This window comes from Sphaeramia orbicularis, chromosome 21 (genome assembly GCF_902148855.1).
Source record: "Sphaeramia orbicularis chromosome 21, fSphaOr1.1, whole genome shotgun sequence".
NCBI classification, from domain to species: Eukaryota; Metazoa; Chordata; class Actinopteri; order Kurtiformes; family Apogonidae; genus Sphaeramia; species Sphaeramia orbicularis.
The window spans coordinates 26,782,810-26,806,800 of NC_043977.1; the positions used below are offsets into that span (position 1 = coordinate 26,782,810).

At 37.3% G+C, this 23,991-nt stretch overlaps 1 protein-coding gene across 1 annotated transcript in view; it reads right to left on the bottom strand.

Moving 5' to 3' along the window:
- Positions 1-319: 319 nt before the first annotated feature.
- LOC115412330 (diacylglycerol kinase beta) overlaps positions 320-23,991 on the bottom strand; it is a 125,661-nt gene continuing 101,989 nt past the window's right edge. The window contains 3 exon segments of the mRNA XM_075353450.1: positions 320-4,357; positions 5,792-5,852; positions 6,719-6,839. Coding sequence (XP_075209565.1) covers positions 4,259-4,357; positions 5,792-5,852; positions 6,719-6,839 — 281 coding nt within the window. The 3' untranslated portion in view covers positions 320-4,258.

A 23,991-nucleotide genomic window follows, 5' to 3' on the forward strand; every position in this document is an offset into this window, starting at 1 on the left:
AGCCAGAAGTTGGCCGAGGGGCAAAAACTGAGACAAAAGTGACTTTTTCAACATATCATTAACTGAACTTAAATCAAGCATCTAGTTCCAGTGTAATTGGCCAAGCTACATGGGTTTTATTGATGAATCAGTGTTGCAGACGATGACTGTTATCTCCAAATGGGTCATATCTGATGCTGCTGGAAAACTGTATTTTACATGAATTATTTCAATATATTAATAGGATTTGTGTCTGAAAAGTTATTAAACATTTCACATGAATAGATGCTTTTGGTTGCCAGCAGCTGTTTAGGTCTTTGAGGGTTAAAGCGGTTTATTCTTTTAGAATGATCCTTTCTGTGAAATCTGTTGCTACCCGTTTCGGTTTAGTCTGCTTGTTTGTGTCATGAGCCCTGCGAAGCTTTAAGCACAGAATGGGTCAATTTGTATTTAAGGCTATTGATTATTTCAGAGGACAGGAATAGACATGAGTTGTGACACACATTGGGAATCCACTCAGACAGACTCTGTGTGGGCGTTCGCGTTGTTTCACCCCTGATCCGACGGTAAATCACAACTAGATGTTGTAATGCTAGACACTTCATCTGGGAGCTGTACTTTCTTTTCTTTTTCTATTTTTCTTTTTTTTCAATTTTACAAGACAGCTTCTACACTGTCTTTTCTTGAACATGATTATAAACATGCTACCAAAAAAAAAAGAAAACCACAACAAATAAATATATCAGATATATGGAATTTTAAGCAAAGAAATGAGTTTGAATAGTCTGATGCACACTCTCCTTTTGTTCACTCCTTTTGTTTCAGCAGGCATGCGGTGATGAGAGTTAACTTCAGATAAAATATTATAAACAAATATATACACTTGGTAAATTTAACTATCTAAAACCATTCTTTCAATAAATGTAAGTTACTGTAAACATGCACTCTTTTCCCACTGAGTTCTCTCGACACCCAGGCTCCATCGTGAACTACAAAAGTCATGAACATGTGCTGCAGATGTTATTACAGTTATTATCAAACCAGTGATTTCCATGGTTGAATCTGTGAAATCAAACTGGTGTAATGGATCTAAGAGGCTGAAATGGAGCTGGAATTGAGAATTGTGTCCCGGTTGGATAAATATCGCCATTGCCGCACCTGTTTTCGTGGAGCCTGGGTGCGAGAGCGGTGACTCAGTGTGTTTAAAGGGAACCAGGGTGTGAAGGCATCAAAGCCTCACCCACAGTGGAGCTCAGTTTGTACCAGCAGAACATCTGGACACTCTCTGCCCTGCGCTCTCAGAGTACTTCCAGCAGGGATAAAGACAGTTTTCCACAAATGTCTAACTCACGCTGCAAACATCTTTTACCTCCACTTTGATTTTTTTTCATTAAACTCTAAGGAATCAGTGCTAATCTCAACTCACAGTCTGCATAATGGCACATTTTGATGCTGAAATGGCAAATGATTATGAAGAGTTCTAAAAATACATCATAGATATATCATCAAAAGTTTTAAATGATAGTAAACCATAAAACTAGGGCTGTGTATTGCCAAGACTATAGCGATATGATACAGGGGTTAAAATTCAGTGCTCTATGATATTTTACTAACAGCGCCATATATTGCAGTATTTAAATCTATTTCAATATTATGCATAACATTTTGTTAAAACATTCTACATACCCAGCTGAAGATAGATACAACACTGCTATCTCATATTTATATCTTAAAACACAACACAAAATAAATTCACTTTTGCATGTAGACGATAGAATAAAAAATCTATGCAGTGTTTTTGCAAGTTGATAAAGTATCACAAAATATAATGAGGTGAATTAAGAGTTAAAGGGCTTTTTGCACAAAGGTTAAGTCGCATATTAAGTGATTCTGTGGTTTGTGATATTGGGCAATAAAAATAAGCTTTACACTATGACGTCCTATGTGGGACATTGTACAGCTGAAAAAATAAAGGCAGATTCTAATTGCACTCAGGTGTTGTCTCGGCCCACTTTTGGTAGCAACGCTTTCTACCAGGTGATTTATGCTGAGAAAAAGTTTTATTTTTTTCCATACTATGATGTTTTAACCCTGAACCTAACCTAGTGCTTTGGTTCCTAAATTAAAGTAAAAACTGTGACTTGAAAACTAGAAAGAAAAAAAAAGGAACATGGAGGTCTATTACAGACCTGTGGGACAGTACATAACATTCATCATGATAGTGTGCGTGTACTTTGGTGTAAATTGCAAAATAGTTTCCCTTGTGCAAACAGAATACATTTGTCAGTGTTGGAGAAATTGTAACTATATCACTATTTAACCCCTGGTGTACATCTGCATCTTTATTATTTCTATACAGCACATTTCTGTTTCTTATCATATACAGTTTCTTAGTAAAGATGATACACATTAACCTAATATATGCTCACTTTGTTAATTTGTCTAGCTCTACATCCAGCTATTATGTACAAAATATGGTTATTTTGTTATCACTTGATGACACAATCCAGTTGATGTACTAAAAAAGACAAGCAAATGCAGGTAAAAGCTTTTGTATCTAATGTATTTTAAGGTGAGACTATTTTATTACACATTCTTACAATTCCTATACATGAAACTGTCAAACTGATGAAGAGGATATATATATTTTTTTTTACATATCTAAACAACTGCGAATAGGAAAAGTGGAAAACTGTCCCCAGAGAGTGACTGCAGCAGCTCTGCATGGTGAAGAATACTGATCTGAACCCCTCTAAGCTAAGATTTTCACATTAATAACAATGATATATTCAAAACACATTCGTGTGTACTGTATATGTGAGCTACACCTACTTTCCAGAAATATACATATACTTTATCTGCACATGTTGTATCATATAATTTGCCATATTTTGGGGACATGAATATATTCATGTTGGATACATTCGTTATAAACAATGATCTAAGGTCCCTGGTCAACAGATTATTAACATATATTTAGTTATTCTTTAATATTTTATAGTAAAAACACAATTCTTTCTGTTTTGTCTGTTTCTTTAGCATCACGTCTTCATTTGGTGTATTTAACTGAACTGTGGATGTGTTAAAGCCACCCAGCACCTCGCAGCAGGGACACGCTCCAGGATTTGCACTCACTGCACACACTGATGTTTGACAGGGTAATTAGGCGTAGGGTTTCACGGGAGGAGCGATAGACCCTCGCTGAAAAAGAAAGAGATAATTTTAGTTCTCCTGTCAGTGCTCTGGTAAATAAAAACCAATGGGGGCACTGTTGTTGCACCCTTGAGAGGATTTATTTCAATCCCTGACCTGCTAGAAGTGTCCTATGGCATACGATGGTGAGTCAGTTTAGATGGAAGTGTTAAACCGCATCAACCATCAAGGTAAATTGTGTCGAGAAAGTATAGAAGCACCAGAACTACAACCTCTCGGACGTCTACTGTCAATCTAGACTCCGCTCGTATAACTAGACAGGATCGTCCTCTGCCTCAAGTCTAAGTCCAGATCATCACCACAGTGTGTGAGTACAAGTTAAAGGATTTGTTTTTTGTAGGCCAGTGATGCTAAGAGGCTAAAATCCCTGCATGTTTCCACCCATTCCAGGCCACTGTTACGCCCCGCTGCCATCAACCCACAAACAAAATAAGTCAATAATGGATGAGGCTTTTCCACTGCTGTGTTGTCAGTCTGTGGGGAAGCCCTGCAGCGAGGGCTCTTACAAGCAGCCGCTGTTCCATTATTCATACAGGTGTTTTAACCAAGACGAGGATCTCGCTCTGCTTACTCACCGGCCTTTTGAACAGCCCAGTTTACTGCCGGGCAACCTTAATCGTTCCGTCTCTTCTCATCATAGTGTGCTGGATCGCCGTTTTTGTTCTACATCCTACACTCTCTCTTCATTCGTGTTTTTAGCGGGCAGTGTGGCACTGGTATATGGCTGAGTATTTGGGCAGGGGGCTGCTTGGTCTTAGAGACTAGGCATTTGCAGGAGGCTGAGACTAAATCCATGATGAGAAGAGGGTGCTCACACAGGAATAGGTCGGTATACTGAGAGTCTTTTAGCTTTGGGAGCCATCGCTGCAGGTTCCTTTGGGGGTTTATTGTTGGGAATGTTCCTCTTGCCAAATGTGATCCTCTAAACGAACTTTCCACATTAAAATCTCCAATGTGGGAACAACGTACCGGTGGTCTTCCAGAGCTGCCTATACAGTGGGTGGTATACAGTTATGTGTGTGTGCATATATGTTCTGTATGTGTGTTTGGGTGCACATCTGTGTCTTTAGTCACGGCTCCGGTTGCGTTTCTTGAAGAAAAAGAAGGGTGTCTTCTGAGGTGGGCCCAGTAACATGGGGACCTGGTTCTTGTGTGTGATCCTGACCTGTAAGAACAACAGGAAGAACATGATGTAGGCAGACTGGAGGAGTCATCTGTTCTCTTCTTTTTCTCTCAACTATACCTGGTTGACATCATTTCCTGGCTTTTCACAACAGACTTAAAAAAAAATCATTCAGTTTGGCCTTGAAAGTAATCTACAGTGCGCAACAGAAAGCTCTTGATCTTCCACCTTCATGATGACAGCTATGACAGGATGGAAAATGTTCGAATGACTAAGTAATGGTTGATGTGCTCAGGTTATACAAGTAATACAGCATATTATACTTATCTGTATAGTGAAAGGAAGAAGCAAAGAAGTTTATTAATGTATATTTTGAAAAGAGTAGCTTGATTAAACACTAAAATACATTATATCAGATGTAAGAGATAACCTAAGTTCATTATCCAGGGAAAAGGATGGAAACACATGAGATTTTATTGATGATAAAACATTTACCAGAGTACCTTGTTTGAAATGACAAATATTTTCTTTGTTCTAAAATGAGCTACAATGAAATACAGGATACCGTTTTATAGAAAATCTATTTGCAGAAATATACTGTCATTTTTTATTTTATTTTATTTATTTTTTTACAAACCCCTACGTAAACAGTACTGCACAAATCCAGGTTGTATTTCCTGTGACATGTCAACTCCATAGTAGTGTAGGACAATAATTCAGATCCTGTCATTTGATAATAACTGCAGAGATGAATATGTTTCAATTGCGACAACTTCTCTAACTCTAACTCTAACTCTAACTAACTGATGCAGTGAGTAGATTGTCATTTGTTAAAAAAAAGTCCTAAAACATCAATTTCATAGAGCACTAAAAGATTGGACTGTGTTTCAATGGAAAAAGGACATGTGGTCTGATGAGTTCACATTGACCCAGTTCCAGAGTGATGGGTGTATCAGATTGAGAGGAGAAAAGGATGAAATGATTACCCATAATGCATAGTGCCTACAGTCCAAGCCTGTGGGGGCAGTTTTATAATCTGGGGTTGCTTCAGTCGGTCAGGTCTAGGTTCAGCAACGTTCTGTGTCCATAAAATGAACTAAACTGAACCTGAATATACTGACTGACCAGGTTTTTCCATCTATGGATTTTGGCTCAAATTGACAAAGAGTGGTTGAGGGAACATGAGACATCATTTTCATACATGGATTGGTGACCACAGAGTCCAGGTCTTTGGGATGTGCTCGAGAAGACTTTAAGCAGCGGCTTTACTTTCCCGTCATCAACACAAGACCTTGGTAAATTAATCCAACTGTGGACTGAAATACTGTGACATTTGCTGTGACATTGCACAGAATTTGTGTGTACTGTGTGTACCACAGTGAATGCTTCCTGTAATAAAAGCTAAAGTTGGTTCAATGCCAGGCTGTGTATGTTGGTTGTGAACAGAAGAGCTGCAGTGGCGACGTTCACTCTCACCGTGCAGGGTGGCTGCATCCAGGGTTCGCCATCGATCTGCATCGGCAGCCGCCGGGACGTCCTGTTAAGAGAGAGCAGGGGGACGGGCAGGAGGGGTGGGGGTAGGGCAAAGAGAGGGGAGAGAGGGAGAGGGTGGGAGGTTGTGAAGGTCAGATCACACACACCTCTGAGGCATGAGAGGCCTGTTCACACTGTCCCAGGACAGGGTCAAACACTGCACCCTTTGTTCCCATGAGACTCATTCCCAGACAGGCCCCCACTGTTTAAACTCACAGCCCCACTGTACATACACACACATGCATGCACAGACACACACGCACACATCACATACGCTTAAAGTTGGTTTAAGTCTTTCATGCATGCCTCTCCAGCTAGAGCAACATGGTATGGGAGAATGACTGTGATGAATGCTCTTTTAATTCTGGTCTAGGAAAATATTAGGGGCGGTTTGCTGAACAAGTGAGAGAACAACTTGTGAATGTCACTTCTTTTGGTACAGTAACGGGTCCACTTTGGATGGTAAATAGGCTGAACCTCGCAAAAGTAACCACAACATCTTTTCAGACATAAATCTGCCAGAAAGAAAAAGTGGTCAGAAGATCTTGGGTCAGTCAAACAGATGTTGTAAGGTTGGTTTCTACTCAGTTCCAGCATCCAACAGCTCTCTCAATATGTAGCTCCGATACATAATTTATTAGATACACCCTTTAAAGGTACAACACACTCAGGAAATACATTTTTGATCATGCATGTATAGAATAGGGATGTTTCAGTTCAGCTTCCAGTTGGTTTACCAGAAGGAGGAAGGAGAGAGGGGAGGATGAAGGTGAGACTGGAGGACGAGATCAGAAAGCCACTGATGGCAGGAGGTTGGATTAAATGTGGGAAAAGATGAAGGTAAGCAGCTGAGAGACAGGAGGTTCTGACCTGATGGTGACGTTAGTGCATTGAGCCAGTCTGCGTCCTGCGCTCTTCAGTCCTGTGTAGATCTGACCCATCTCGATCGCCCCTTCCAGGCCGACCACCTCCAACAGCTGGTCACTGAAGTCTGGACGAGACACAGATGGGTTTATGCTGTAGACGTTCAGACCAATATGGCACAAACTTGAAAATAAAGTCAACTGACAGATGTTTAACTGCTGAAGCTTCACATTCAGTCCTGGGATTTGGTGCTTTCAGCTTTGCCTCAATGAACTGGTGAAGTGGTTGTTAGTCAGTGGGAGGCTGTAACGAATGATAAGTAGGACTGCATGTATCAAATTATGAAAAATAAGAGCGGTACTAAAGGAAACTGACATGGTGAGTGATGCAGCTCCGGGGCTTCAACCACCGCAGAACGGATGTCATAACATAAAAATGATGGCATGTTCCTTGCCACCCTAAACTTAATGACAAAGGAAACTAAAATCACAAAGACAAGAATTTGAAGGACAAGGTCTGGAGTAGTGTCACCAAGCAACAAGACCATCAGGATAGTGTGCAGTTTATGTAACGTTAACGTCATATTAATCAAATATGAGAGGCAGCCTGTGTAGGTTTTCATCTGGTACCGAACACAGACTCCCCAAAGTACAAACACAAGTCATATACATTGGGGCAAACATTATATTAGAGCTACATTGGTAATTCATTCGCACCAAATTACTCCAGTGGAGTGGTAATTATGCTTTTCAGATTAGCACAAAAAAAAATGCTAGATGGTTTATATTTGATAAACCATCCAACTCTCATAATGTCTGAGTTGGATATTGTTATTCACAAAGAAAAAAATCAAGCAGGTATTTTGTTAGTACTTGAACATGTCTAGTTATTGTAGACCATCTGTTACACTGTAGAGACACAGTTTGTCTGCAAAAAGACAAAACAGAACAAAGGGAATTTATTTCCTTTGCTGCCTTTTTTTCTGAGGGTTTGTAGATTAGTTTCTGTTTTGCTTTTTATTTCTGTGATTTTGAGGATTTTACATTAGTGTACTACTACAGCGGTGAAGCCTACTGTACTAACATTTGAACATAATCAGGTTGGCTAATGTCCACACTACAGTGTGTCTTAAAATATTAAAATGACAATGATGCCTGTCCACTTTACTGTTTCAAGAATAAGCTCGCAACATCACACTCATGACAAGGACTGGAATTACTATAATGTGCTTAAGCAACAGTTTGCTTACTGTGAAAGTAGCCAGTAATGTCATGATAAAGAGCAGAATTTAACTGCACAACAACTGCTGCCTTTTACCTTTAGAACCCATTTAGTTCAGTTTTTTGTATGTGCACATAATTTCTGTGTTTTCTTGTTGTATCTGAAGAACAGAGAATGAGAAATAAATATGTACACTCATTTCAACCCTGCAAAAACAACAAAACTAAAAGTGGCCCAAAACACTCATTCATTCATTTATATCAGCATAAAAACAACAAGTGTTGCCAGGGACAACAAACCCCAGCCCTCGGATTGTTGCTTATTAAATTGTAGCTTATTTTGGCATTGATCCAGCTGATGTCATCATGTCTATGTATGTTATCAATTGCCTCTACATATGTGCCAAGTTTGCAGTAAATTGAAATAAAAATTTATGTTTTTATAGACATTTAACATTTTGCCCATTATAAGTAAATGGGAGAAAAAAAAAGATTAAAAAAAACAAAAATGTTTCAGCTTTGACCTACTTTTCCCAGAATGTAATCACATGTATTCTGGGTTGCTGGCAATCCATAAACCCAATTTGGTATGAATTCAACCAATGGTTTTGCTGCTACAGATATTTGAAATTTCTCCCAGCATAAGTAAATGGGAAAAAAAGATTTTAAAAATTCATAAAAAAAACAATTGAACTTTAACCTACTGTTCCCAAAATGTAATGAGATCTATTTTGGGTCACTGGCAATCTATAAACCCAGTTTGGTATAAATTCAACCAATAGTTTTGCTGCTAGAATGTAAACAAACAAACAAAGAAACAAACAAACCAAACCAAAAACCATACTCCTCGCCTCCCCTTTGGGGGGCGAAGTAATAAAAGCAGACATGATAGAAATATGTAAGTGCTTCAGCGCTTCACTTGAGTCTTGTACCTGAAGGAAGCATTTCATATTCAGACCAAATGGGATGTTGAGGGTCTGCTATCATTTTTGATGCTTGCTTTATGATAGTTTTCTCAAAACACTGAGAACACCAGCATAAGTAACTAAACAAGTAAATAAACTTTCTTTCTATTGCATGTTTACAGATAAAAACACAAAATGCTTAACAATAAATGTCTTAAGAGTGGCACAAGACAAAAAGTAGGCCATAGTGTTATTATTATTATTAGTGTGGACGTCGCTTGAAGCACTCATTTGTATAACAGTCAATCAAAAATTAAACATAGAGCTAAATCCCCCAATCAAATATAAGGGCCTAGAATATCATTATCTGTGACAGTAATGTTTTGTGAAATGTAAATATCTTTGTTACACTCTTCAGTTAGCGCTGTGTAACTTTTTCCATATGTGTCCAGACAACACAAATTGCACTTTTTAATCATATCATTATTGCACTTGTTAGATTACTAGGGATGAGGTGTATTCAACATTTTTTTTTAGCTTTACACAATTTGTTATATTGTTAACACTAAACAGCTTTTTTTTTTGTTTTTTATTTTTTCACTCAGCCTTTTTATGTTGTGACTGTGTAGACACTGTTCTGCGTGGGTAAACTATAGCAGCCATTTCTGGATTCCCTACACCTATTTTCATCCACCCGAACGCCTTCTCACCTTCACTTCTTTTTTTAACTTTTCCCCGACACACATGAGATCATGTTTCACCTCTTTCACCTTGTTAAATAAAATTAAAGACAACAGAACACAAATTGCTTCTTCATCATTCGGAGAGAGTCAAACGTTTGCACTGATCATTCCGTCTGTTTTTACTCCTTTCTACTCAATGGAGATCCATCTGTTTGAAGAGTGTGATTCTTAAAAAGTCAATATTTACAGACAAGACCTTAAAGGTTACCTCTGATATCATATGACATTTCAGCTTGCTCATAAATAAAATCACATTATTGAGAAATTATGTATTTGTATGGCCATAAACCACTTCACAGGTTTTACAAATGCTTTAGAGAAATGAATTATTAGAGAGAATCCTGAGAAACATTTCATCTTCACAGCCGGTATGATAATTTGTGAGCTGTTAGAATCAAATCTTGTAGTCACTTGTACAACTGTGGTGGTGAAAACTGCACTAACTAACTGTGGTTGGATACAAACTGCAAACAGAACATGTTAGCTTGATTTTTATATTGATAATTATTATCTGTTACATGTAAGTTTTTGTTACTAGAGCTTTTGATAATTAAACGCTGTGGATTTCTGCCTCAGTTGTCCATTCCTTACATTTAGATTAACATGGTGATAGTTAAAGGTGGTGTAGGAGATGTTTTACTGGAGCATTTTTTTACTATATTGCTTGAAATCCCCTTCACACCCTGATTGCAACCAATAAAATAAATGCTCTAACACAAAAATAAAAAAATTTTAGTCGTCAGTGGAATGGACAGGACTGAAAAAACACCATCCAATCATTTTAACCGGCCCATTGAAATGACTGAATGGTGATATGTCTGGGATATTGTGGGGGGTGGGTGGGTACAGCAGGCGGGCGAATGGATGCTGCGCAGTGTTCGTGAACTCTCGGGAACAAGCATTGCACATTCTGGTACTCTGGAGGCGTGGCTTTGGGGAGAAGTCTGAAGAAAGGGGAGTGGACTTTTAGACTGTGTATTTTCAAAATGTAGCCTGCTCGAAACATTTTTTCCAGGATCTCCCGCCCTACCTATAATACACTGTTAATAATTCTGTTTTCAGACATATTACTCTTTTTATTCCTATTTATCCACATCTAATAACCTTAGATTAGGTGTGATGATGACATACTGAGTCCCAGTCACACTTTATCTATTAAGAATGAGTCACATAATCACAGGCATTCATTCATTTTCTGAACCCGCTTTATCCTCACTAGGGTCACGGGGGTCGCTTGGAGCCTATCCCAGCTACATAGGGGCGAAGGCGGGGTACACCCTGGACAAGTCGCCAGTTCATCGCAGGGCTGACATATAGAGACAAACAATCACTCTCACATTCACACCTATGGGCAATTTAGATTAACCAATTAACCTATTAGTGCATGTCTTTGGATGGTGGGAGGAAGCCGGAGTACCCGGAGAGAACCCACGCAGACACGGGGAGAACATGCAAACTCCACACAGAAAGGTCCCACCCCCCGGCAAAAACACAGGCAAAAACATATTATTCCTACTTCATGGACAACAATGTACTTTTTATTTAGGCAGACAACATTCCCAGTCTGTACAGAAACACCATAAGTATATTTGTGCCTTAATTCAGAGCTGCTCAGTTTCCCAGTATCTCAGGAGTTAGATAAGATCTCAGTCTAGACACATGTGGAGGTTAACACACCTTTTTGACTTAATGTGTCTGCTTCGGTGCAACAGCAGAAAAAAGACAGACTCCCAGAGAACCGGTCAAACCGTTCCCCGAGGGTCTCACTGCTTAATTCAGCCTAGACAAGCTCCAACTGGTGGAGCTGCCTGTTGTGACTAGAGCCAAGGCACTGTCTGTCTGTCTGTCTGTCCGTCTGTCTGTCTGCTGCAGTGTAAACAACGTAAATAATTTGCCAATCTCATCACCCCTCTCACCCTGTTGGGTTTGTTTCAGATCGCAAACAGGAAGCTGTTGTGTGCTCTGGCTCTGTGTTGCGTCAGACAATGCCACTTTTGAAAGATTCAACTTGCATTAAAAAATGGATGACAGCGACGTGACATTAAGCGCCTGTTACTTCCGCTTATTATAAACTGACTTGGAACTTTACAACACGTTTCAAATGCTGAAACCATTCTCTACACTCATTTAGAAAATTAGTAGTTACTCTTCCAAAGTTGGAGCTTGTGAGTGACTGAATTCGTCACATATATTGTGTTGAAGCACGTGTACAAATGCATGCGTGAGTATGCCTGGCATTTAAAAAGAGCCTCCATTTCGTGCTTAGCTTCATAGATGATCAAGGTTTGTATGTAGAAGTGTTTGGTGCTGAGTCACTGGCTCTCTTTAATATTTCAGATGACAATTTGAAAGAAAATGTCAGAGCAGAACATTTTAAAACCATTCAATGGGTGTACCAAGAAGTTAATACTCAGAGGTAAATTCATTAATACAAAAGTGCTTATGATGAATAAAACACAATGAGAGATGATTCATAAGATGTTAATACACACATTATTTTGATAGTGTGAAGGAAATACTACTTGTATATTTAAAATTCCAAAACTAATGCTGCTGTAAAACTGTCAGGATTAAATGACACTGAAAGATACATATAAAAGTATCTTCAGCTGTTTATATATTAACTCAACCAAACCTGTAATATAATGATAATAACAATATATACCCAAGTGGTGCCAGGCACAACAAACCCCGCCCCACATATTGTAGCTTAGTTTGGCATGGATCCAGCTGATGTCATCATGTCTGTATGTGTGCTGATATCAGCATATCAATTGCCTCTACATATGTGCCAAGTCTGGAGTGAATTGAATAAAAATGGATGTTTTTATAAACATGTGAAATTTCACCCATTGTAAGTAAATGAGAGAAGAAAAAAGATTTTAAAAATTCATAAACAACTTTAACTTTGACCAACTTTTCCCAAAAATGTAATCACATCTATCCTGGGTCACTGGCAATCTATAAACCAAATCTGGTATGAATCCAACCTATAATTTTGTTGCTACAGACATTTGAAATTTTAAGTAAATGGGAAAAAAAGATTTTTTTAAAATTCTGAAAAAATTGAAACTTTGGCCTACTGTTCCCAAAATGTAATGAGATCTAGCTGCTAGAGTGTTATCAAACAAACAAACAAACAAACAAACAAACAAACAAACAAACAAACAAACCAAGCCAAAAATAATACTCCTTGCCTCCCCTTTGAGGGGCGGGGCAATAATACATAATACATATAAAAATATGATAATAATATGAAATGCCTGCCATCTGCAAGTTGGAGTAATCCCCCTCAAATTCTCAGAAAAAGAAAGAAATATGACCTCACTGTCCTCAATGGCTGCTAAAGACCTGATCACATGTTCATTATCCTGTATCAAATGCAGAAATGATGTGTTAAGACCACATGATACTGCACAGGCACAATGACACATATTCACCATATGCATCCCATCCTTTCTGCCGAGCTTTCCAGGAAATAATTATAATAGGATTTGGCATCCATTAGAAAAAAAAAACTGGGCAGTTGGGAGACTAAGGGATCAAGAAGGGTGAATAGTGACACAATAAAGACACATGACAGATGGGAAATAAAAGCTTTGGATGTAAAGATGCAGAAGGCTGTAGTTTGTCTTACTGCGGTTCAAGTCCAGCTGAGTGCTACGATAAAACAAGTGGATTTAAAAATTGCCTGTGAGCGTTGATGTGTCTTATTTTAGGATTTTAATACAGTACTATTCATATACCTCTTTCCTGTTGTACTATAAAATATATAAACCCCCTCCTTCACATACCCACATATACACCTCTGCTTCCTCCGTCTACCAAAAATGGGCATGCCGTCCTGCCCGTGTCCCAGTATGAGAGCCTGATGGCAGAATAGCCCACTGTGCTGATTCGCACCTCACTGATGATTCCCGCCTCATCAGATCTCTGTGCTTTTGACTCTCAGGCAACCAGCGCTGTTACTTCTCAGCGAGGTAGAGCTAAGAATAGAATAGAACAGTCTCTTATATAACACAGCCACGGTGCATTATGGGATGGGATGGCACTGCTCTGCCAAACAGCGGGCAGCTAGAATCGTTACTGCTGTGCGGCACTATTTTCTGTGCTGTGCGGGCAATCTGAACTCCCTGAAACCTAATTCGGTATTTGAAACATTGCACTTCATGCAGTGACTCGTGAGAATCCCTCCACTGTAAACAGATTATTCAGAAGGAGTTTATTCTGCTAAAATTATGCAGTATCGTTAAAATATCACATGTCTGACTCTCAACACTTTTACTTGTGCTCGTGACCTATATGTCAGACTATAAATATTTTGGAAAAAGGTCATAGATATACATTGTAATTTAAATAAGACTAAATAAATGGATAGGCATTACAACATATCCTATTATGTCTAAATACAAAGAGGTCAGGACCACGTAGTCTTAAATATAACATAAAAAGTCAAGATTTTCAGCAAAATAGCATATTGGCTCATTATTAGTCATTATAACAATTATTATTGTACACTATAAATGTTATATTAGTGATATTTTAAATTGAAGTTTATGTATGAACTAGTAGCTTATTATCATATACTTATTACTACTAATTACTACAACTACTAACTTATCGGACGTTCGTTTCTACTGGATGTTTGTTTTTATTGGATGTTCTGATTTTATTGGATGTTTGATTATTATATTGGGTGTTTTGATTTTATCAGACGTCTTATTTATGGCTATTTATCCTTTTACTTTGTGGCACTGAAGAGGGTAAGCTATGACAATAAATCTATTCTATTCTATTCTATTCTATTCTATTCTATTCTATTCTATTCTATTCTATTCAGCTTACACTTTTTCTGCATGACCTTACTTTTCACCTCCATAATCAGAAACATTAAACTAGAAAATATAAGTGAAATAGCTCTGATGTATAATTGGAAGTAAATAAATAAAACAAACAAACAAATAAATACATACATACATACATACATACATACATAAATAAACTCTTTTTCTCCAGCAGGAGGAAATATTAAAAATCATACAATGCAGGCACTTTATCCTGAGATTCACATTTTAACTAGCTGTTTTTAACACACATTTAGTAGCATTTTGGCTCTGTATTAGAACTTATTATTCCCTTATTGTACATGTCTTTTCTTTTTCCTTCAATAATCACAAATACAAAACCAGAAATACAACTGAAAATGTGTGTGTAATCACTCATTTCATATTGCCCAGTGGAAAAAGTTGTTGTCTTATTAACTGATGAATTGTATTAGATTTTATGGCTCCTGCCTGCAATTTATATCATAATTACTATCAATAAGCAACAATCAATGAGCTAATTAATAACATAGTGGTTGTAGAATATGAACATGCATAATTAGGTATCAATATGTGCTTTATAAAGGCTACTAATGTCTATACAGATAAGGAACTAGATAAAGGCGATGTGTTCTTTAATAGTAAATGTTTACTAAATGCTACATAAAATACTTAAATACTAATACAGCTAAATGTTAATTTGTGTGACTTCATTGTTGGTTTTTGTCTTGACAACATTAAATTTCATCAGACTCGTCCTTTAACTAAGCACTGCGTTATTTTTAACAATCCTACAATTAGAAACTGAAAGATGAACCGTAAATTCCCCCGAGGAATAGCTGCAGTTTTTATTGTGTATCAGTTTGAGGTGTCGGGCTATAATTATAGACAGGCATATTTGTGTATCCTTCCTCCACCCACTTGCCCTCCCTCCCTCCTTCCCTCCCTCCCTGGCCGGGCTGTTATTGTCTCAGGGTGGTCCGAGTCATGGCAGATGGTCAAAAGGAACTGCAGCTCACCTCGCCAGCCCCAACGGAGGTAAAGGTACGGGGGAGAGCACTTGGCCGTTTGACAAAGAACACAATATGTTATTATGATACAGTACAAAAATACACCACACACCATGGCACTACATTTTTACACGGACTGTGAGCAGCCAAAAGGTCCAGAAACAAATGGTCATGGGAATTTTTTCAACAAGGGAACAACAAACACATAACTAATAAAGATAATGAACAAACAGACTTCAGTTTCAGTTTAGTTATATTATTATTTTTAGCTGTGTTGCTCAGTAAAGGTTTATTTTAAGGCTGTTGAATGTTTATTCATTGAGCATTAGACCTGATAATATATGTTAGGGTTTTTATTTTATTTTTTACAGTGTGACTTAACTTTGATCTGTTTGTTTGCCCTTTGGTGATTTTATGTTAAAAGAAAATGTCATATTTTCCCCACCACTTGATGGGTCAGAAGCGTTGTCATTCATTAACTCTGAGTAAATGTATTACTGAAAGGTCATCCACTCTCCCACCATTTACTGAGAGCAATCAGCAGCTTCGTACGACAACTATTTCTAGCCGCACGGATCAGTGGGGGTGAATCAAAGTAATTATAGTCTGATGTTTTCTGTTGTGTGAGAAAAAAAACAATATGCGGTCTCTGGGTGCGAACAGTCCCAAAATAATCTTCTTCACTTTGTGTCACAGTTTGACTAATGTTGGGGAGGGCTGGCTCAAAAAACAGAGAAGGAGGAGCAAAAAGAAGCCAAGGTGAGAAGAAAGCAAAGAGTTTAATGGGAGCAGAGCAGGAGAAAAGAAAACAAATGAGTCATGAAGGGAAGAGGCAAGGACGGAACACAACTGCAACACCACCACCTCTATAATATGTGTTTCTAATACTCACTGAAAATTGCTCAATGGAACAATCCCTCTAACTACACTAAGTGGTGATGAGTTTTTTTTATACTTTACCTTCTCAAAATCTCATTATATGACAACGTAATATAACAATACATATTTTCACTCCATTACATTACTATAACATGACATATCGTAATAAAAAATGTGATATCAAACGAGCTGGACCAGTAAAATAACAGCATAATAACCTATAAATGCACAAAAAATATGAATTACCCGAACATCCATGAACAACTTAAAATTTCTGTGCAATTTTAACATATTATGCCGCAGTGTATCATAATAATTACATTAAAACTTATAGATCACAGTGGATCTATAAAAACACAAAACATGTAGTAGCAGGCATCTGGAACTGAAAAATATAACATTTAGCTACATGATTAATACAACTTATTAAGGCTCAAGAGACAGTGTTGAAGAAAAAGGGACTTTTTCAGCTAAATATACCGCTGACTGATCATAAATAAAGTGTCTCCGGTCACTGTCATTTGTTAAACTATATGGATTTTACAAGTGAAGCAAAGTTGCAGATGATGATAGTGTTACCATGTCCACTATGAAGCCTCTGAATGTCCAAATGGGTCCTATCTGATCATCATGAAAAGCCAAGAAACTGCATTTTATGTGAATTATTAAAATGTGTTGATAGGATTAGTGGTTCAACAGTTATTAAACATTTCAGATCAGTAGATGCTTTGGGTCACTGGTGGCGGTTTATGCCTTTAAGGGTCAACTCTGCACGAAATAACCTAAATAAATGAGTTTTTCCAGGTTGGCTTTTAACCAGTTTGTGAGATTAATAAACTATATGTACAAAGCTATTGGGATACAATGAATTCAGGTGTTTCATTGCTACCAAAATCGCTGGGCTACAAAATGACTTCATTTTATATTTAAATAATTAACTGTAGTAAATGTTTCAGGGTTAATTTTTTCAACACTGTCATCTACTCTTTCTAAATGCTGAGTATGTTTTTACTTAATTTTACTCAATGTTGAGTTATCATTTAATTGTTAGAAACGTTCTTTCATCTCCATAATTCTTAAATATTTGTCATGTTTTGACCATAAATAATCATTGTAAACCACAAGCAACTCTCACTCATGCAGAAAAATCAGTCACTTTTAGCTTGATGATAAAAATAATTCAAACTATTTCCACGTAATGGAAATGGGAAGTCCTACAAACTGTGGGTGTGAAGTGTCTCAGTATTTTTGACCATATAGGGTATGATAAAATGATCTTAAGAACAACTATAATGCCAGCCTAAACTAATATTAGGGAAGTCTAATTTAGCTTAATATAATGTGTATAAATACATATGTACATAATGTGTTGAATTTTTTTCAGTGTATTTATTTTTTCAATTTCATTTTTTTCATATAAAAGTATAAAATTCCTTTGTATTATAATAAAAATCACAAAATGAAAATTGATCATAAAATGTTGCAGATGATTAATAAATATGGGCATTATTACATAATTATGTGAAAATTTTGTCGAGTTACTTAATAATGCAGTGTTTTTACACAGAAGCATCTCCAACTCCAAACCAACCACATTTTATTAGCTGCATTTAACACAAAAGAAATAGGAACTGCTTTGAGAAGTAGCCAGCCCACAGTTTGGAGGTTTTGCATTGGCACCCCAGCTGTGCTGACAAACAGGACCCCTTTCAGATGCATGAAGGTGAAGGTGTTGCATTAAATACTTGTATAAATTAAGTGTGAACGAAGCCTTGTCTATATTAAAAATGTCAAAGAAAAGACACGGTGGGAAGGTTGTGTTGAAGTACTCCTGGGCAAAGCTGGCAACACTTTTATCTAACACAGTAAAACAGTGAAAAAATAGGATCAGTAGTCAACTTCACTGGATGGACTGGACTGAATAAGGGCAAATAATTCCATTTTGCAGTGACACGATTGGCCTTCTCCGTATAACATCCTCCAAGCTGCAACTACAAACTGAGCATGGCACGTTTTTAACAAAGATACGTCTTGATATGTGGCATTTCCTTTTGTAGGGATGTAGTCCTTTTCATACCATAGCACAGTTCCTCATGTGCACAACAACACAGCTCCTCTCTTGACACTATTTGACAAAAGCATTGTTGCTGTGTCCTGTGCACAGTGCTTCCCAAGATATGTGTAATTCATTTAACGATGTAGCAACATCTATTTCAGTGGTTGGAGTCGAACCCATTCCCAGCACTGGTAGAAATTAGCATAAGCAGCAGCAGCAGCATAAAAAATTAAAGACAATACAGTAACTCTCTAATGTATCACTGCTCATCACTGTTCACTGATGACTAACGTTTCAAATCTACATTTTATCTCATAGGCCTACACTACACACTATTCACTGCACTGACAGTATAAAATCTGCAGCAGGAAGTTCAAGAAATTTGAAGCAGGGGCAAAAAGGAAATAAACAAGGGAGGGGAGAGATGGTGCGGAGATAAAAGCTGAAGAGGAGCTCAGTCTGCACGTGAATCCTGTTCCTGTCGACGGACTGCATTTTTGTGTTTTCCTCTGCACTTCAGACTGTCGAAGATGACATGCAAACCCTTTTTGGGTTCAGTTTAAAGTTCTCCTCTTCCTTAAGCTGAATAAACTCTTTAAAACCCACCAGATCATTTGGATGTGAAGCTGAAAATATGCCTGTTTGACATTTGAGTTGATGGTCAACCTTAAGAATCTACAGCAGTAAAATGTGATATATACATTAATACTGCACTAAAATTAACCCATAACATAATGTATATATGTGCAACAGTGATGAGGACCACTTTAGTGCACAAATACTACTTTCACTTTTCTGACTTTAAGTGTATTTTGATGATAATTTTACTTAAAGGTAAACTCTTTCTCATGTGTTTTGATCATTAGTCCTCTTCTCTACTCAACCAACAAGAAACGCAATGGTTCAGCTAAAAATAGCCTGAATGAGGAGACTGACAGGGTTTAGAAAGAAAAATGCACTGAACTAGTATATTAGTATATATTAATACATACTATTTTGTAACTTGTTTTCACACCGGCTATCCTCTGATGCACACCCAAACATATCAAAACCCTATAGTAGTTGCCAAAAAAGTTCAGTAAGAAGCCCAAAGTCTCTTCTGGACCCAAATTTACAAAAATTGTCAAAGAATTGACTTGATTTATACACATTATTTTTTGACTTCTACTGCCTGTTTCATTATCAAAACAATATTTAATTAAATATAAGCTTTAATCTTTTATTTTATCGGATGTGTTTTTATGTTGTTTCTGTCTTATGTCTTCACAAGGCATCTCTTCTTCCATTCACATGGCTTTGCTCTGATCAATTTTTAAAAACTCTTCCAGAGAAAATTGTTGAAGATTAATTCACATATAATATTGCATGAATATGACAGTCAAGAGCTTTTACTACAACAATTGCTGACCCAATAAAGGCAGCAATGGGCTCCATTCTGGGTCTGAGTTTGGGAAATACAGTCTATAGGAAAACTGTAAAGTGAGATAGAGCAGAAGAAGCTTCCTCCTGGTATTGTGTGTCCTGTTTGTTCCATCTTTGTGTTAGATGACAAACTGTGCCTATGTGCAAGCTTTACCCAGTGTTTTATCTCTCAGACAGAACTGCACCACCATTTGAGTGTTGCAGCAAGAGAGAGAAGCAGACTTGCATTTTTTTTTTTTTTTTTTTTATATTATTCTGTGCACAAACATTGTGCGAAGTGTTTACTGGCTGGTGGATGAAACTAACCACTAAAAGTCCATGTCAAGAACACAGCAATACATCAAAACACACCTGTAGCCTTTCAAAAGGTAGATTTTAATTGGTTAAGTACTATATATGAATATTACACTTTACCTTTAAGTAATGTTGATTATTTTCACATTATGGCATTAGTAAATGATCTGCATTTATGTATGTATTTATTTTAGTCGTTTTTGCAGCACCAGTTGCAGCTTGTTAAGCTGAGCTACAAAGATGCACAATGAAACCGAAGGAAAAGCAACATGTAATAGTATGCATTCAGTCTACAAACACCCTCTAAGTTCAATAACTTTTGAGAAACTTTTTTAAAGGATATGCAGTGCATATGAGGTGGGTATTGACTGTTTGTGTGTCTGCCTCACTTGTCGTTTGTGTCCCTGCAGAACAGAAACCAGGGCAGGACAGTGACTCACTGGCCTAAAGTTTCATCACTGGGCTTTAAAGTGCCCTGGGCTTCTTTCACTCTGGGTAACCCTGACTGATTATATTATCTACAGCTAATGGGTTTAAAAGATTTTGTTTATTGCACCAGACAAATTTGCTGCCATACACAATTAGATATATGATAAACATGAAAAGACACATATAGCATACTAGCAAAAGCATGCATGCAGACAGAGGTTGTTCAAATACACCATTACCATTATATTCTGAGCACTGTTTCCAAATAGCATCAGTAGGAGATGCTAATTTACTAAACATTCAATCCTGAGGGTTGACTCAGATTCTGACAAACGCGCTCTAACACACAGAAAGTGAAGCGCAGTCACACTAGATATGTTAATAAGATGGTTACACATGTAGCTGATGGCACATGTCATATACTGGACACACACAAAAACAATATAAATATATTGTGATAAATATTAGGGCAGGATTTCTTCTTATTTACAAATTCAGCCTAGCAAGACCATAACTCAGAATCCTGGTGCATTTCAGTACAACGGGAAAGTAGCAGGATCTATGTTCTCTTTCCCTAATCAAACTGTGTAATGAGATAAGGAAAAATCCGTTCAAGAGAGGACAATTTGTTGGTCCTCACCTCTTTAAGAGGCTACTTGAGGATTATGGCTCGGATTTAGGTCAAGAATTAAGATCAGGTCAAAGATTTACAACATGAATGAAGTCAGTGGCTGCAAAGGCTTTCACCCTTACACTAATACAAAGGTGTGTGTGCTTGTGTGCACAGTGCAGTGTGTCTATAAATACCTGGTATACGGACTCAAAGTGCCTTGTGGCGTCAGAACTAACCTCAAAGCTGATCACGTAAAGGAGCTAAAGAAAGTTATAAAATACTATGTTACTGTATCAAGAATAAAGTTTTGAAGTATTTGCCATTTATACGTATATTTACTTTTCTGACCACTGCGCCTTAATTTGGAAAGGAATTATTAATTATTTTTACTCTACATGACTGCATGTCTTTGGGACAACAGCACATCACACACAAGAGATGTAACAATGTGAAAACAACAAAAATGGAGTCTAGGCTGTTTACAATGGTCATAATGAGCTCTGGTGCTCAAACTGAGAACTGACTTGAACATTGTATTACAGGTTTATTTGTGATATTTAGTGACATCTAGTGGTGAAGTTGCAGATTGTAACCGGCCAAATCCTCCATCCCCCACACCTCTAACGGCGGCCGCAAAACAGACAAAAGTCCTTGTTAGACCCAGTGTTTTATTAACTGCACAAATGCACTACGGTGACACTCCTCACAGATATAAAAGGTTAATTCTAACATAATTCATTCATTCATTCGCTGAAACACTTAATTCTCATGGTCTCAGGATGTTGGAGTCTATCTGTGTCACCAGTTCATTGTACAACTGCCATACAGACGAACAACCATTCACTCTCACATTCACATCTACAGGCCACTTAGATAGACCAATGAACCTATTAATGATCCTGTCTTTGGTTGGTAGGATGAAGCGGGATTACCTGAAGAGAACCCACATAGACAAGGGGAGTACATGCAAACTCCACATAGAAAGGGGCACACTTCTAAGATAAATAAAATCAGCAGTGTCGTCGTTTCTTGTGATGATATGCTGGTAAAAGCATACATGTGTGAATATTTGCATTTCTGCATTTAGGCCCTCCTCCATCTTACACACCTTACCATTTCATTTAATTTCAGTAAACTCTTCATCATTTTGTGCGGAGTTACATTGGTTTGATAGTACTGGTCTATTTTTTTTGGCTAATTATCAGCTTCAGAGGTCATATGTGGTAAATCTTTCATATGCTGGAATTGGAAAACAAATGATAAAAGTACCAGTTGTCTAAAGTTTTCATGATATATGATAAAGTGCTACGCGTAGGTTTACGTATACTTGTATATTTACTACACCAGATAGAACGTGAAAAGTGAGTGTATTCTAATGGTGGAAGCTAATGGGGCTAATGGGGATCCGTATAAACAACAAACAATAAACAAACAAAATGTACAGACAGTGTTTTGAAGTACAACTGTTAGCTCAGAGACATTCCCTTTGAGTAAAAACTAGTCTGTCACTAATTCATAGAATTGACCCTGTAACTGCTATCATTGACTTCATTTTTCTCCATTGGTGAATTTTCACTGCTTTTATTCTGGAAGCACTTTGCTCATAGAGTAGTGTAATCTTCAAATTCAGTTTCCACAAAAACACCTAGTATAAATATCCTTCAAAGGTGTAATTATTCATTTTAATCATTGAGTACATTTTAGAGCTTTTACTTCTGCTCAAATGAGCCCCTTGTTTTTGTTTTTGTTTTTTTTAACACATGTATCCTCATGTCTCCTTGAGTAAAGACAGTGTGTAGTTGCCTCTGATTATGAATGATCGGTATTTATTTCAGTACTTTTAGATATTTATTTAGGGAGTATAAAGAGAGTGGCAGTTGTGGGGTAAGAGGATTTCCAGCAGAGATATCCACTGTAACAGAAAAGAACACACTCTTCCATTTCCAACAATGTAAGTATTTTGTAGGAGAAAACAGTTTTAATCATCTACCATCACAGTTTTCATCTGATAATTCTTTAGCTCTGAAAAGGAGTTGCATTTTTGAGTAGTGTGACTCAATGCAAATTTCTTGCACAGCTGGTAGAGTGTGATTAGAACCTGACTGCAAAACGGTTCCAAGAAATCCAAAAAGAACATAATTGCAGCCCTAATCCAGAAATTGACTTTCATCATACATATCTGACTATTAAATAAAGTATGATGGAATTCACACAGGAAAGATGATGAAAAATATTAAATAGAAAGACAACGGAAACTCTAAACTCTACAAAGGGAGAATGAGAGCAAAGGATTTCATGACCGTAATGCTGCACTGACATAGAAACACATGCATGTAAAAAGAGCTTAAAGCTGCTCTGTTATTTTTTAAGTTCACTCAAGTGGAGATATTGGAGTGCATTACTCATCAAATTACGGTTGCTAATTAAAGTTACGTAAAAAAAGAAAAGAAAAAAAAACGTGGGAAACTGTTGACCACTATAACCATCACTATAACCATGTCATCCGGTCTGAAGGACTTTTATACTGATTGGAGGAGAAAACAATTATGTACTTCTGTTTCATGACAAAATCCAAATAAAAAAGCAACAAAAAACAAAAGTTTCTCATGCCATTGTGTCCAACTACATCTTTTAAAGATTAAGCACCGTACTGTTAACTGTGTCCAAACCAATTTTTAATGTATTATTCCTACCAATGATTAATTTTAGGTCCAAATTCCACTCATAAAAAATGTATTTTTACTCATATACATGCACCACACTTGCATAAAAAGGTATAAACCATCAACCGCAGATACAAATAATATTGAAGGTGACTGACATGAATCATCCCGGTTGCTTCTGTTGCTTAAAGTACAGTTTCTTTCTTCCTTCCCCTAGTTTCC